The 15,528-nt window shown below is 47.0% G+C and overlaps 1 protein-coding gene across 1 annotated transcript in view; it reads left to right on the top strand.

Annotated features, from left to right (window-relative positions):
- FRMD7 (FERM domain containing 7) overlaps positions 1-2,516 on the top strand; it is a 71,665-nt gene extending 69,149 nt beyond the window's left edge. The window contains exon 12 of the mRNA XM_068247898.1: positions 601-2,516. Within this exon, the coding sequence (XP_068103999.1) occupies positions 601-1,728 (1,128 nt within the window). The 3' untranslated portion in view covers positions 1,729-2,516. The remainder of the gene's footprint in view (positions 1-600) is intronic.
- Positions 2,517-15,528: the final 13,012 nt, after the last annotated feature.

Below are 15,528 nucleotides of genomic sequence, written 5' to 3'. Positions count from 1 at the left end.
ACCAGAATAGTGTGCAAGTTCACTCCATAACCGCTAGCACTTTGCGATTTTGGGCAGTGATTTTGGGCAGCGATTTTTAAAGCAAGTTTTGAATAAATTAGCATTTTTGCACATTCATTCATTCATTCATTCATTCATTCATTCATGCTGAATCGCTCCAAAAAATGGTACATGCAGCACGTTTGCGATACTGTGGGGACACCCTCATAGGATTACAGTAGCCAAGTGCTTTTCAATGCACTCAAAAACGCTCTTCTTCGTGTGAACTAGCCCTAAGTAGGCATGGCTGACATCTTTGTATGGATTCTTTCCAGGCAGTGCTTTTGTAAAAGATAAACAAAATATTAAGAATCGTCCATGAGGATATAGACTAGTCCAAAACCAGTCAGATTTGTAAGATTTTTTATGTCCTACTGTAAGTGATAGCGACTTAGAAAAATAATTTACAGTGCAATTTACTCTAGGATAATTGTACATCTTACATGTGGCTTAAATTTTACAATTTTTCATGGCACAGTAGTGTTTTTTTTAACCATGTATAAAATGTATTGGATTTTTGGATGGAATTGCACATAGCTTTGTTTTTTTTTCTGTCCCCAGCCCAATGACCTTCGCCTTGTATTCACCAGCAAACCATGCTCTAGAAGTGTCAACAGTGTGGAATGGGATCCCCTTATGGACAGGAACCGAAGGAATTCTGCTGTCGACGTGCTTTTCAACTCTGAGAGGGAACACTGCAAACCTGTGGAGATCTGTGGAGAGTCTGTAGATTTGCAGCAATCCAAAAGCAGTTCTTCGTTTCCTGGCTGTAACTATAGTGATCTAGGAAGGGATACACCTTATCAGCGGAACCAGAGGAGACCTGTGTCCTATTGTGAGGAAAATAACCATTTCACTGAGAGTCGTAAGAGCTCTTCAGAAGGCAGCATGAGAGAGGTTGTACCTTCATCACCAAGGATTTCCTATACAGATGCTGGCCCGGAGCCATATGCAGCAAGACACTATGTAAAGAAAGGTCCGCCCAACAGATACTGCTATACAGATGGATTAACTCCATTTTCAGCACAGGCATCAGCTGTGGTGGAGGAAATCATGAGACTAACCAGCCAGTCTAAGCTGTTTCCAGGAAAATCAGCAGATCAAAATCCAAGTGCCAGAAGATTAAAGGAGTATCACCAACCAGTCTACCCGAGGACTAGCTGCAAAGGTAGTGCTAGTATAGTGAACCAATCAGAGGTACAGACAGCAGACATGGAAGATTGTCAAGACCCTTACCCCAAAAGATCTTGGAGTCATTCAGACATGAAGTCTACCTGGACTCCACATGGTTCAGAATTTAAACCTTTAGGACCTTATCCTATCTTAAGCAGGACTTCAAGTGTCTCCAGAAGTCCATTGCCACATAAGCTTATTCCATTGCAACTTCCACCTCCACCACTACCTCCTCCTCCACCACCAGCTTCACTTGTTCTTTCATCATCCTCAAAGAAAGGTCCTCAAGTGACAGAGCGCTATGTATATAGTGGTACAGAATCAAGTGACTCTGAATCTGAGATCATAAATCCATATTACTATGCTGTATTTGGGAAAACCATGAAGCATCCCATGGTGAGAGTCAGGCTGTCATCCGGTAGTCTTCAGCTGGATGAGGAAGATGAAGTCTCGTTAGATGTTTATGAATGGGCAAGCAGGAGACCCAAAGCAGAGAGAAAACATTACCATACTTAGAGACAGACTTGACAACATTATCTGGAGGACTGAACAACATACTTATGAAGCTAAAAATAAAAGTAACAGTAAAGCACTCTTGCCAGTTTAGGTTAGTGGCCTGATCAAACTTCTGGCTAAATAGCTGGAGCAAAACATACGGGTAGATCTATGCAGCTTTGTAGAGGACTCAAAGCAGACCTCCCTTTGCTGAGCTACAACACAAATTTCATCCATCAAAAACACCTCTGCACGTTTTCTTTTTAAAACGTGAGACTTTAAACAGTTCTTATAACTGCAGGTAGTCTTGGATTTGCTCTCACCGCCAATGACACAGCCTCAGATCTGCTGAATATTCAGCAATCCTAACTATGGTCTACCATGCAGGGAGGGATTTCTGGAAGGGCCACCAAGACCCGGGCCTTAGGTGGCTGTAGCCCAAGGAGGTCACCTGGACATGAAATAGGGTTTGCTAAATATGAAAGAAAAGGCTGCAAATGGGGAGCAACTCATGAAAAGCAAAGCCAATGTCCAAGAGAGCTATACATGAAAGAAGGCCTGCTGTACATGGAGGATAGACATGGCAGAGGGGGTGGTGCATGGAATGAAAGGGGCGCTGCTGCTCTTAAAGGGGAGCCCCAATATACTTGGCCTAGGGATGAAAAAAAAGTATGAATCCAGCCTTGCTATCATGATCCTGATACCGCTGCAATCTTTTGCTACCTAACAGACAATGGTTCAAATAACTTTCTGGGTCGCTTAAAGGGAACCTGAACTGAGTAAAATTATGTAAAATAAACACATGATGTAGCTGTAAATGAATATTACATACTTACCTCGCAGTCGGTTCCTCTCAGTAGCTCAGAAGTATTCTTCTTCCAGTGATCCCTTCCAGTTCTGACAATATTTTGTCAGAATTAAAATATAACAGTTGCTGTCAGATATATATTAGCTGTTGTCAGTTACAACTGAATGTGCAAGGTAATGTCCACGTTTCCCTATAGCTCAAGTGGGCGATTTTACAGTTTAACAGTATGCTGACCAGGAAGCTGTTTTTCGGTAATGGCCATTTTCAAAATGGAGGACAGAGAATTCCATTGATCATAGTGGACAAACAAGGTGCAGGAGAGGAGAAAGCGATTGATGAGTAGACTACACAAGAGGTAAGTATGACGTGTATGGTTATTTTGACTTTTAATTTTCAGTTCAGATTCTCTTTAAGTTATCCAACCCTGGAGAACCTTTATAATTTAGACAACTTGGTTAAAAACAAGCACATAGCTAGTGCAGTAAGGTTTGCAACATACATGATTCAGGTGATGGATTCTTCTGTGAAATGAGCAACACTGCAGTCACACAGCTGCATTTCTTATCATGAAGGAAACGACAATAAAGGCTATGATTACTAATAGTGAAAAGAGCTGTCAGTATCTTGGCTATAATGAGTATGTCATGGTCTCATTGATTAGTTACTTAGAACAAACATGCAGGTTGGGGCATCTGGCCTCGCGGTTATGTGATTATTTCTGTTTTCAAAGTATTTCGTTATAACAAGAAAACATAATATGACACACAAAATACGTGGCATATTAAGATATAGACCTTACACCAGGTTTAGAGAAACTGTAGATTTGAAACAGATCAGAAGAAAGCCATGTGTTGGATTGCATACAGTTTTTAGATACAGAATCAGAATAATTTATTTTGCCAAGTACAATGGGGGTTGTACCCGGAATTATTTTTGACACATACAGGGTTGGCGTTGGTAGAGCATATAGTAGAAATACACAGGACACAGTGAGATCAACCAGAGAGGTCCATCTGGGTGCTATGTTGAGCGGAGCTGCCACAGTCTGTGTGGCACTTAAAGTAAATGGGAATCTAGATAAAAAAATAAATTAAAAAAGCCAGAAACTTACCTAAGGATAGGGAAGGTTCTGGGTCCTAATGAGCCTTCCCTCTCCTGGTGCCCTTGGTGAAGTGCTGGCTCCCCCGTTTCCCCTGCTGCGGGGAACTTCGGAAGTCTTCAGGAGCCGAGTCCACCTGAAGGCAGGCAGCTCCATACTGCACATGCTCAGTATGGAGCGGCCCGTCTTCGGGAGCACTCAGGCTCCCAAAGAGTTCCAAAAGTCTCCCTTCGGCGGTGGAGACAGCAGCAGTCGATAGTGATGGTCAAGTAGATGCAAATAACTTCGAGTTGATGCAAATGTATATGCAAATTTATGCAGCTTGAAAATGAACCAATCAAATTTTACCTCAGAAGGATTTGATTGGTTCATTTTCAAGCTGCATACATTCGCATAAAAATGCACATAAAGTTGTATCAACTCGAAGTTATTTGCATCTACTTGACCATCACCAGCATTTGACTAAATTGGTTGAATGCTGCTGCGGGGATTCTGTGCTGGAACGGGCACCGGGAGAGGAGAGGGAAGGCTTTAGAGGACCCAGAGCCTTCCCTCTTAGGTAAGTATCTGGCTTTTTTTTTATCTCGAATTTATTTCCAATGACTAACTGCTCTACAGCACATTTCATACACCCCACATTGGGCTCTATTCACAAAACTTCTCAAACATGATTTATTTATCACCTTGATAAAATAACTTTTCAACACACTTACAAGCAAAATAATCACTCAAAGAAAGTTGTTCCTGATTAACTTCATTTCAATATTACTGTTCTTACCTTAATTAGATTTTTGCTCTTTGGAAGCTTAAAGGGAAGGTTCAGGCACATTAAAAAAAAAAAAAATCCAAATCCACTTACCTGGGGCTTCCTCCAGCCCGTGGCAGGCAGGAGGTGCCCTCGGCGCCGCTTCGCAGGCTCCCGGTGGTCTCTGGTGGCCGACCCGACCTGGCCAGGCCGGTGGCCATGTCGGGCTTCATCTGCGCTCCAATCTGCGTTTCACGCGGGCACGATGACGTCATCGGATGATCTCCGGGCTATACTGTGCAGGCTCAGTAGTTCTGAGCCTGCGCAGTACAGCCCAGAGGTCGTCCGATGCCCTCATCGCACACCAGTGAGTGGCAGATTGGAGCGCAGAAGAAGCCGACCTGGCCAGGTTGGGTCGGCCACCGGGAGCCTGCGGAGCAGCGCCAAGGGCACCTCCTGCCTGCCACGGGCTGGAGGAAGCCCCAGATAAGTGGATATGGATTTTTTTTTTAAATGTGCCTGAACCTTCCCTTTAAAAAAAGTAACAGATAAGGTGAAAACAGAGGAAAACAGGTGAAAAAGCTTTGTGAATAGAGCCCAATATTGTGTTCTGGAGAAGAAAAAAAAAAAAAGAGAGAAAAAGGAGAGATAGTCTGAAAGTCCCCATGGGTGGAAATCAACAGTCCTGGCCCTGCATACCCCCTGTGGCCCTCCTAACAAATTAGACCTTGGTCCTGAGATAGCCCCTACCATCCTGAGAGATCACAATGGCCTCAATTCTGGTAGGCTTAGCGTCCATTTTTCTGCATACACAGTATTTTACCGCATGCGGTAAAAGCAGTTCGCTATGCAGTAGATTTTAGTCATAATTTACCGTATGTGGTAAATTAGGTCATAAATTGCGTGGTATTTTGCAATATTTTACTGAACATCTGAATTCTCATAAAAAGTGGGGGCATGTTAATTTGTATGCATTTTGTAGTTTTTAGAGGAGCTCCTATTTCTGTTTTAGTGGAGTATCCAGGCTGTGAATCAAAAAAGAATAGTAGAAATAAAACGCCAAATGCTGGATTTTTTTTTTTTAGATGCCGCATATAAATAAACTTTCCATAGGTTGCTACATAATCAAATACACCTCCCCCCCACCTTCAAAAAAAAACTAAACTAAAGACCATCCTATCATATTGAACACATTTAAAGACCATTATTATTTACTGCATACTTACTGCTGAAATCCCTCATGTGTTACCACATTTTCCGCACTTTTTTTGGAAATGCAAAAAAACCTTTCAGAATACCGATTGCTGTATTTTACCGACAAAAAATATTTACATAGCTACCAGAATTGAGGCCAATTAGGCTATTAGATGACCATGAGGCTAGAACAGGCATAGGCAAACTTGGCCCTCCAGCTGTTAAGATACTACAAGTCCCACAATGCATTTGCCTTTATGAGTCATGACTGTGGCTGTCAGATTCCTGCAATGTATTGTGGGACTTGTAGTTCCTCAGCAGCTGGAGGACCAAGTGTGCCCAGGCCTGGGCTAGAATCACAGTGGGACGTTGCGTTTTGATGCAACCTTAAAGTCACAACGCAAACTTGCAACGCGGTCAAAAAGTGGCAATGCAGCGTTACCAACGTGTACAGCAGATACAGTAGAAAATACAGGCAATGAAAAGTATGCTTCCAAGTCAGTACTGAGCATGTGCAAACAGTCTAACACAGCTAATAACGTGTATAACGCACTGCATGCAGTACTTTCACTTAACGTGCAGCGTTAGACACCAACGCAACGTGTGCACTGTGAACAGGGCATTGATTTTTCATTGCAGTGAGTTATTCTGCGTTAAAGAGAACCAGAGACCAAGCACCCTCATGTATTTTATTACATTTATCAGTGGGAACATGACAGTAAACACCTACCCTGCTTTTAGTTTCATTCTTCTCTGCTTAATCTGTGTTATCAGCTGTGATAAGAATCCCCGACTGAGCATTCAGTCTAGGTTTGACCTGGAATCATTATAGCTGAGTCAGTCTTCTGTGGAGTCTTTTCAAGCCCAAGCCTGCCCCCTCCTGGCTCAGCTTTCCTGCTTTGTATACTCAGAGCTGATGACATGGGAGGGGCTGCTCTTGCAGAAAGAAGCTCTGAAACAGACAAGTGTGGCTGTGTGCTAGTGATGGGAATTCCGGCTCTTTTAAGATAATCGGCTCTTTTGGCTTGGCTCCCATTAAAGAGCCGGCTCCTATGGCTCTCAAACAGCTCTTCATTTATTATCATTAGAAGCCACTCAGATACGTAAGAAAAGCCCCGCCCTGTCTCCATGACAACTCCAGGCTGCTTCTCTGAGTTGGGCAATCCCTCCTGCTGCTGCTCCACCCCATACACCCCTACAAGCTACAGGAGGACGACTACATCTCCCGGCATGCCTCAGTGCCCTTTATTACAGAGCAGAGCGCACTGGTGAGTGACTGACAGGCATCGGCTCTTTTTAAACTGAGCACCGGCTCTTGTCGTTCGCAGCAAAGAGCCGGCTCTTAGAGCTGGCTCGTTCGCGAACGACCCATCACTACTGTGTGCACTGACTGTGCAGTCATCATTATCTACTGTATGCAGTTTCCAGTGGCGTAGCTAAGGAGCTGTGGGCCCCGATGCAAGTTTTGCATGGGGCCCCTCCAAACACTCTATACATTACAATTGATACGGCGCACCAAGATCTGCAGAGGACAACAACAGTGTCAGAGATGCAAGAAGGGGATGGGAAACAGTTTGTTAATGATTACTACTATTTAAAGCATCTATAGAAGTGATTATTAACAACACAGAGCCAATAGAGACCTAATATTGTGCTTGAGAGAAGGCCCCTTGGGGCCCCTCTGACCCAAGGGCCCCGATGCGGTCGCTACCTCTGCAACCCCTATTGCTACGCCCCTGGCAGTTTCAATTCTATGAGAGACACTTCCTACAGGCAGCCACACAGCATGCCAGAATATTAAAGTGGAAAGCACACAGATGAAAGGCTGCAGTAGCAGCCCTGCTTGTCTATAGTCTCAGAGGCTAAACAGCACATCCAGAACAACTCATAACCCGGAGGCAGAAGGGGTATGAGCCGGCGGCCATATTGGATTTTTCCTGGAGCAATAATGGATAAAAAAAAACACTCAAAAAGGCACACCAGAGTGGCGAAATTATCAAGTAGAGCATTTATTCTTTACAAGCTATTGACTGATATGTTTATTTTGTGTGAATCGTTCATCTTTGGTTTCCTTTAAATGTTGTTTTAACTTCGTTCTGTGAACTTAGCCTGAATATTTGTAATGTTGGAAGGAAAATAGTTTTCTCCCAGACATTTTTCATCTCATCTACAAATTACTTGTCAGCACCTAGCAATTGAAAAAGTACTTAGAATTAGTTAAACATTTTATTTTGAGTATTTTCTTGCCTGCTAAGAGCTTTAACCTCCTTGCCGGTTATCCCGAGCTCAGCTCGGGGTAACCTGCGCAGGAGGATTGCTCAGGCCCCGCTGGGCCGATTTGCATAATTTTTTTTTGTTACAAGCAGCTAGCACTTTGCTAGCTGCTTGTAACTTCCGATCGCCGCCGCTCGCCGCCGATCTGCCGCAATCCGCCGCGCCGAGCCGCTCCCCCCCGCCCCAGACCCCTGCGCTGCCTGGCCAATCACAGCCAGGCAGCGTTGAGGGGCGGATCGGGATTCCCTATGACGTCCCGACGTCCATGACGTCGGTGACATCATCCCGCCCCGTCGCCATCTCAACGGGATTTCCTGCATACTCTGATCGCCGAAGGCGATCGGAGTGGGTGGGGGGATGCCGACGCTCAGCGGCTATCATGTAGCGAGCCCTCGGCTCGCTACATGATTTAAAAAAAAAAAAAAAAACCTCCTGCGCTGCCTCCTTGCCGGAGGAATTGAACCGGCAAGGAGGTTAAAGGGACTCTGTAACAAAAATGTCATTGTGTTTTCTACTATCCTACAGGTTCCTAAACCTATTATAATGTGCTCTGGCTTACTGCAGCACTTTATACTATCACCATCTCTGTAATAAATCAGCTTATCTTTCCCCTGTCGGACTTGTCCTCCTGTGTCTGGAAGGCTGCCAACTCTTCAGTGTGATCTGCTATGCATGCCCCCTCTTTGCACACTCCCCTGTGTGTGTGTGTTATTTACATTAGCCAGCTTTTCTCTGCTCTCTTATCTTTTACAAGCTGGATAAATCCTCTGTTCACATACTGATGAGTCACATACTGCAGAATTACAGACAACCGGGCAGAGCTGTCTGCAAGAGTAAACAAACAATCAGCTTGTAACTCTTCAGTGAGCTGCAGGGGGAAAGAAACACACAAATGATCTCTTGAGATTTAAAAGGAAGGCTGTATACAGCCTGATTGTGTGTATGGATGTATTTTCTATGTGTGGACATACTGTACATCAACCTACTTCCTGTTTTGGTGGCCATTTTGTTTGTTTACAAACACACTTTTTAAAACTGTTTTGACTACTTTTAATGCGGCGGGGAGCGGCGAAATTGTGACAGAGGGTAATAGGAGATGTCCCCTAACACACTGGTATGTTTACTTTTGTGTGATTTTAACAATACAGATTCTCTTTAAAGGAAACCTTAATCAGGGGTGGGGGGAAAGTCATACCAGTGGCGTACCTAAGGTATTTGACACCCGGTGCTGATTATCCATAGACACCCCCCCTCGTGAGCTCCTCTGAGGACAGTCAGTGACATGACTATATATCCTGTAAAGTGCTGCAGAAGATGTCAGTGCTATATAAATACATAATAATAATAATAATATGGTAGGACATTAGACTATGACTATGGTAGGATTAGAGTGTGAACTCCTGAGGACAGTCAGTGACATGACTATGTACTATGTAAAGTGATGCAGAAGATATCAGCGCTAAATAAATACATTATATGGCAGGACATTACACTATGACAGGATTAGATTGTGCGTTCCTCTGAGGCAAAGTCTGTGTGGCCATGGCACCACTATATAGCAAGATGTGGGTACCAACCCCCCAGTATAGGTGGCCAGATGTCCCATAAGTAAGGTGTCCCCAGTAAAGGTAGTAAGGTGCAGCCAGTATAGGTGGTAAGGTGTCCCCAGTATAGTTGGTAAGGATTCTCCAGTATAAGTAGTAAGGTGTCCCCAGTAAAGGTGGGAAGGAGTTGTCTCCCCCCCAGTATAGGTGGTAAGTGTCGACAGCATGGGTAGTAAGGTGATCCCCAGTATAGGTGGTAAGGTGTCCCCAGTATAGGTAGTAAGGTGCCCCCACTACAGATAGGTAGGGTGTCCCCAGGCAGTAGATGGGTGGGTAGGTAGCAGTGTGTGGTTTTAGGTAGGTAGGTAGCAGTGTGTGGGTTTAGGTAGGTAGATAGTGTGTGAGCGGTTAGGTAGGTAGATAGCAGTGTGTGGGTGGTTAGGTAGGTAGGTAGGTAGATAGCAGTGTGTGAGCGGTTAGGTAGGTAGATAGCAGTGTGTGAGCGGTTAGGTAGGTAGATAGCAGTGTGTGAGTGGTTAGGTAGGTAGATAGCAGTGTGTGGGTAATTAGGTAGGTAGATAGCAGTGTGTGGGTGGTTAGGTAGGTAGGTAGGTAGCAGTGTGTGGGTGGTTAGGTAGGTAGGTAGCAGTGTGTGGGTGGTTAGGTAGGTAGCAGTGTGTGGGTGGTTAGGTAGGTAGGTAGGGTTTAGCTAAGTAGTAGTGGGTGGGTGGTTAAGTAGGTAGGTAGGGTTTAGCTAAGTAGTAGTGTGTGGGTGGTTAGGTAGGTAGGTAGCAGTGTGTGGGTGGCTAGGTAGGTAGCAGTGTGTGGGTGGGTGGTTAGGTAGGTAGCAGTGGGTGGTTAGGTAGGTATGGTTTAGCTAAGTAGTAGTGTGTGGGTGGTTAGGTAGGCATGTAGAAGAGTAGCAGTGGGGGTTTTGCTAGGTAGCGGTAGGTAGGTAGGTAGGTAGGGTGTCTCTCTCTCCTCCCCCTCCCTCCCGTCAGACCTGCAGATCAGCGCGGCGAGCAGGGACAGACCTCCGATCAGCGTGGGACCCGGGCTGACAGAGCGGCGCACAGCAGCCGCGCAAGTCACTTCATATGCAGGAGATGATGAGTGACGTCACTTCCGCATATGAAGTAGTCGTACTAGTCAGGGATACTTTGTGCCGCTCTGTCAGCTGGGTCCCACGCTGATTGGAGGTCTGTCCCTGCTCGCCGCGCTGATCTGAAGGTCTGACGGGAGGGAGGGAAACACAGGGGGGCAGCCCATCTCAAGGCCCATGCAGGGGGTGAGACCCCAGGCCACACTGCAAGCAAAGCACAGGGGCGGCTGCACAGGGCTCCGGGTGTCACCCCCAACCTTGAAGACACCCGGGGCGGGCCGCTCCTGCCGCTCGACGCTAGGGACGCCACTGAGTCATACATACCTGGGGCTTCCTCGAACCCCCTTCAGACCTTTGGCTCCTTTGCTGTCCTCCCAGGTCACCGCAATCCTCCAGTAGAATCCTCTGAAATTTCTCCAGTCTGGGTGTACTGCGCATGCGTGGCTCGGCCGTGCGCCCCCCATCACCAGGAGCAAACGTGCAGCTGAACTGTGCATGTGCCGACTGGAGAAATTTCAGAGGACTTTAGCAGAGAGCCGAGGCAGCCCGGGAGGATGGCGAGGAAACCAAAGGTCTGAAGGGAGCTGGAGGAAGCCCCAGGTATGTATGAATTTTACCCCAACCCATGTCTCAGGTACACTTTTTATTAGTAAGGTTTGAAAAAATCTCCTAGGAGAAAAGTTAATAAGTTATGGGCGATTATATCAGTTAAGATAGCCCTAATTTTTTCAAAGGGGAACCAAACCAACCTAGTATGGACTTATTCAAAGGTTGGGGTGGCACCAATGGGGTGCTTGCAGCAGGGTTAAATCACCCCCATAAAATTGAATAGCATCTGCAAAGCATCCCCATGACTCCTGATTTTGATCAATAATTGTGCCCAGGGGAGGACTGGCCAGGGGGGAAAGGGGTAGATTTCCCCCCAGGCTGCCTCTCATTTAATGATTTAGGGCTGGTACAGTGCCTACTGCATTCAGGTTTTTGTATAAGGCAATGTAAAACATTAGGCTGGCTGAGAGAAATAAAGGTGCAATTATGGAGCAATTAGAGGACAGGTAAGCTGGTAAATATACACAGCAAGATGCAGAGCAGAGGCTTGCCTGCAGGGTCCATAGGAAAAAAAAAAACCATCTGTCTGCTTTTACACCATTATAGCTCCCAACTGTCCCTCTTCTGAAGGGACAGTACCTCTATGGCGAAAACGGTAAATCCAGCGCTGGAGACTTGGGCGCAGCAGAGCAGGAGACTTGGGCGCAGCCGGCGCCACCATAGGCCGTAATAGGAACTACGGCTATCGCAGGCACAGGGAGTAACTTCAGCGCCGTCAGAAGACGGACCTGAAGTTGCTTTTAAAACTATAATTCGGCTTCCAGCAATTGCTGGAAGCCGAATTATTTCATTCCCCCACTATCCATGTCGTCCTGGAGGGGGAATAGTAATTAACACGGCCCGGACTTGTGCGGCAGCAGGATCAGCCATATACTGGCTGTGTCCTGCGCCCAAGTCTCCGGCGCCGTTCTCTCTCGTACGCCCTCTATGGACATAAGTGTGTGTGTGTGTGTGGGGGGGGGGGGGGGGGAGTCTTGGGGAATGAAGGTGGCCATATATCTGTTGTCTCGGCGATCAACCAACTGTTTTGATAATTACTATCAGATTGGGTGAAAATCGGTGCCGCCACAAGCATGCCCAATTGACGATTTGACTGACTTTGGGCGGAAATTGGTTGAATCTGAGATGCTGGGAATTCTCAGGCCGATGTGGTTGATTTGGTGCGCAGCGGTAACGACGTGCGATAATCACGAACGACGGACACAACGGAAACCCCTCGCTGTCATCCCTCCAAATGTATTATGTGACCCCCGGTGCCTGTGCAGTTATACTTTACCTGTCACACTGCCCTGGAAGTGTCCTTGCTTTATTTCCACATGGGCGCCCCACGTGACTACCAGCATGTGGGGTGCGTATCTGATGTCATTTGGGCTGGGGCTGCCATGGAAACGGGCCTCTAGTTTGTATTTTCCCCCCAGGCTGAAAGGTCTTAGTCCTCCCCTGATTGTGCCCCACTACCCCTTTATCCCGGGTCACCTTATGACTTCCAGGGGTAGAGTGGGGCGAGCTACATACAGAAAGTTCCCAGCGGAGTGGGTGGTCGTTTATCTGTCCAGCCATTCCCCTTTCCTGCTCAAGCACCATCTCCATGACAGAACCATCATGTGACCCTCTGACAAACATCAATCTGGCTATCATTCATAAAAATGTGTTTGGTAAAAAAAAAAATCTGGGCAGAAAAATACAGCATTCGGTATTTTAGACTTCTGTGTGCTATTTCATAAAAATGTTTAAAGTTGCGATAGAAGTTCGGTGATTTCCCGAACTACGCTGGTGGTAAGAGGAGAAGCTGCCCGAGTTGATACATTTTCTCCTGCAGAGACAGCGTTACAATAAAAGGGGCATCCCCAACTTCCCTTTTAGATGTGCATTTTTTTAACTGCCTCTGTTGGCCCTGAATCTGTCTAGTAGTCTTTCCTAAACAATCTATTTAACCTCCTTGGCGGTTCAATTTTTCCGCCAAGGAGGCTGCATTGCACTTTTTTTTTTGAAATATTTTTTTTTTTTGTTTCATGTAGCTACCTGAGTGGTAGCTACATAAAACACCACTAGAGGGCGCATGTGTCCCTCTAGTCCGATCGCCGCCGGCAACAAAAGTAAACAGGAGATCGCGTATAGAACGCAATCTCCTGTTTGGCTTCTCATGTCGCCATGGCGACGATCGGAATGACGTCATGGACGTCAGCTGACGTCCTGACGTCAGACCCATCCGATCCAGCCCTTTGTGCTGCCCGGAACTGATTGGTCCGGGCTGCGCAGGGCTCTAGCGGGGGGGGGGGCCCTCTTCCGCCGCTGCGTGCGGACGATCGCCGCAGAGCGGTGGCGATCGAGCTGGACGCGCAGCTAGCAAAGTGCTGGCTGCGCGTACTGCAATTTACAGCACAAGAATCGCCCCACCAGGGGCTGATATCCTCCATGGCGGCTTACCGCTAAGGAGGTTAATTGCCACAGCTTAGAAGAACTTCAAGAAATGTTACACATTCGGATGTAAAAAAAAACATCTGTAAACAGGTACCCAAGAGGTTAGAAAACACAGCCTGGGGTAGGGTTGCAATGGTATGAAATTTCACGGTATGATAACCATAAAAAAAATACCACGGTATGACGGTATTGCGTTATACGGTATTATACAATTATAATAGAATTATTTGGACCCTGAGCACCCCTTACACCCCACCCCCACCCCAGTGTGGGGTGCACTACTCCTTCAGTATACATTTGATTAAGCCCCTGGGAGATTTGGAGCCCCAGGTAAAACTGAAAAAAGGCTTACCCTGCTCCTGCAGAAGTCCAGGTGGCGTTAGAGATAGGTGTAGCCAGTAATAGGTGGCCGCAGCATAGGTAGCCAGGGATAGGTGTAGCCAGTAGTAGGTGGCTGCAGCATAGGTAGCCAGGGATAGGTGCCTGCAGCATAGGTAGCCAGGGATAGGTGTAGCCAGTAGTAGGTGGCTGCAGCATAGGTAGCGAGGGATAGATGTAGCCAGGATAGGTGACTGCAGCATAGGTAGCCAGGATAGGTGCCTGCAGCACAGGTAGCCAGGATAGGTGCCTGCAGCATATGTAGTAGGCACGGAAGACACCCCAGCAAGAGGCCTCCACACCACCTGCAGATGCCGCTGCTCCAGTGACAGACTAGGCCAACCATGTAGAGGACTACATGGGTGGCCTAGTCTGTCACTGGAGCAGCGGCATCTGCAGGTGGTGTGGAGGCCATTTGCTGGGGGTGTCTTCCGTGCCTGGTGGTGGTGGATGCGAGGAAGGCAGGCAATGTGAGGCGGCTTGGAAGGAGAGGGCTCCCCTGCGTGGGTGGCCGTGCGGTCCGGAAGCAGAGGCGGCTGGAGTGCCGATCAGTGGCGGCTGCTCGGTGAGACCCAGCAGTGGGGGCCGCATAGCGGTGGTGGTCCTGGGGCTTAGCGGGCGGGGACCGGCACGGTCAGCCATGGGGAGCTCCGATCAGTAGGAAGCTGATCAGCAGGAAGTGACTGCGGCAGCTGCGTGTATGGAGCTGGGGCGGCCACGTGGTTAAGATTTCCGGAGTCCGACTGCAGCGAGCCCTGGGTCCCTGGATTCCTGGAGGCAGGGGGGAATCTTTCCCACAGATGCGGTGAGGCGGTCGGGGGAGATGAACAGAGAAGGGTTGGAGCCCTGTGTGCCGGGCAAACGTCTTACAGCGCCATCTTGTGTAAACCGGTATTTTCAAAAAGTGCATGGTATGGTTATCATGCATTTTGAAACCGTGGTATACCGTCATAACGGTATACCGCGGCAACCCTAGCCTGGGGTATTCTGAAAGCTTTTTTTTTTTTTTGTTCTGCTCTCAACGCTGCTGCCTGTGAGATCTGTCTCCATTAACTTTGCTGTTATCCGCACGCTTATCACCTCTTCAAAGCAAGCAGTATTCTCCGTCCCAATACCGCCTGCTCTAATCTTTATGAATTGACATTGAGTGACGTGTTGAGATAATCACTGCACAAGGCAGTCATTTACCTCACTGCTCGGGAATGTCAGGTGTTCATGCAGGAACATTTTTTATGATAGGAGATTTTGCGAAGTGGTCGGTAAAGTCAGCTGTTTTCAGCATTACCGCATGCGTGAATGCTTTATGAATGATAGCCTATGTCTCCAGAGGAAAGAGATGTGCAGTTGATGTGTACTGGGAAGAAGGCTGTTAGGATTGGTGAGGAAAGAAGACTGCAAGCAGAACAGTGTTAAGCTGCTGCTGCTGCCCTGTGTGTGATGGTTGGAAGTGCCTGCTCCCGACCATACAGCAAGCCGTTCTAACTCATTGCTGTATGATCACATCAGATCTAATGTAGGATCTGCTTTGTTTGCCCACATCTGTCGGGAAGCTGTGATGTTGGTACCCCCTACAATCCGCATAAATAAAAACTCCATGTTGTGTTAATGCCCATTTGTGCTTTTGTTGTGTGCATGAGAACGATTTTT

This window comes from Hyperolius riggenbachi, chromosome 8 (genome assembly GCF_040937935.1).
Source record: "Hyperolius riggenbachi isolate aHypRig1 chromosome 8, aHypRig1.pri, whole genome shotgun sequence".
NCBI classification, from domain to species: domain Eukaryota; kingdom Metazoa; phylum Chordata; class Amphibia; order Anura; family Hyperoliidae; genus Hyperolius; species Hyperolius riggenbachi.
The sequence above is the reverse complement of the archived record's forward strand: the minus strand, read 5'-3'. Positions and strand labels throughout refer to the sequence as shown.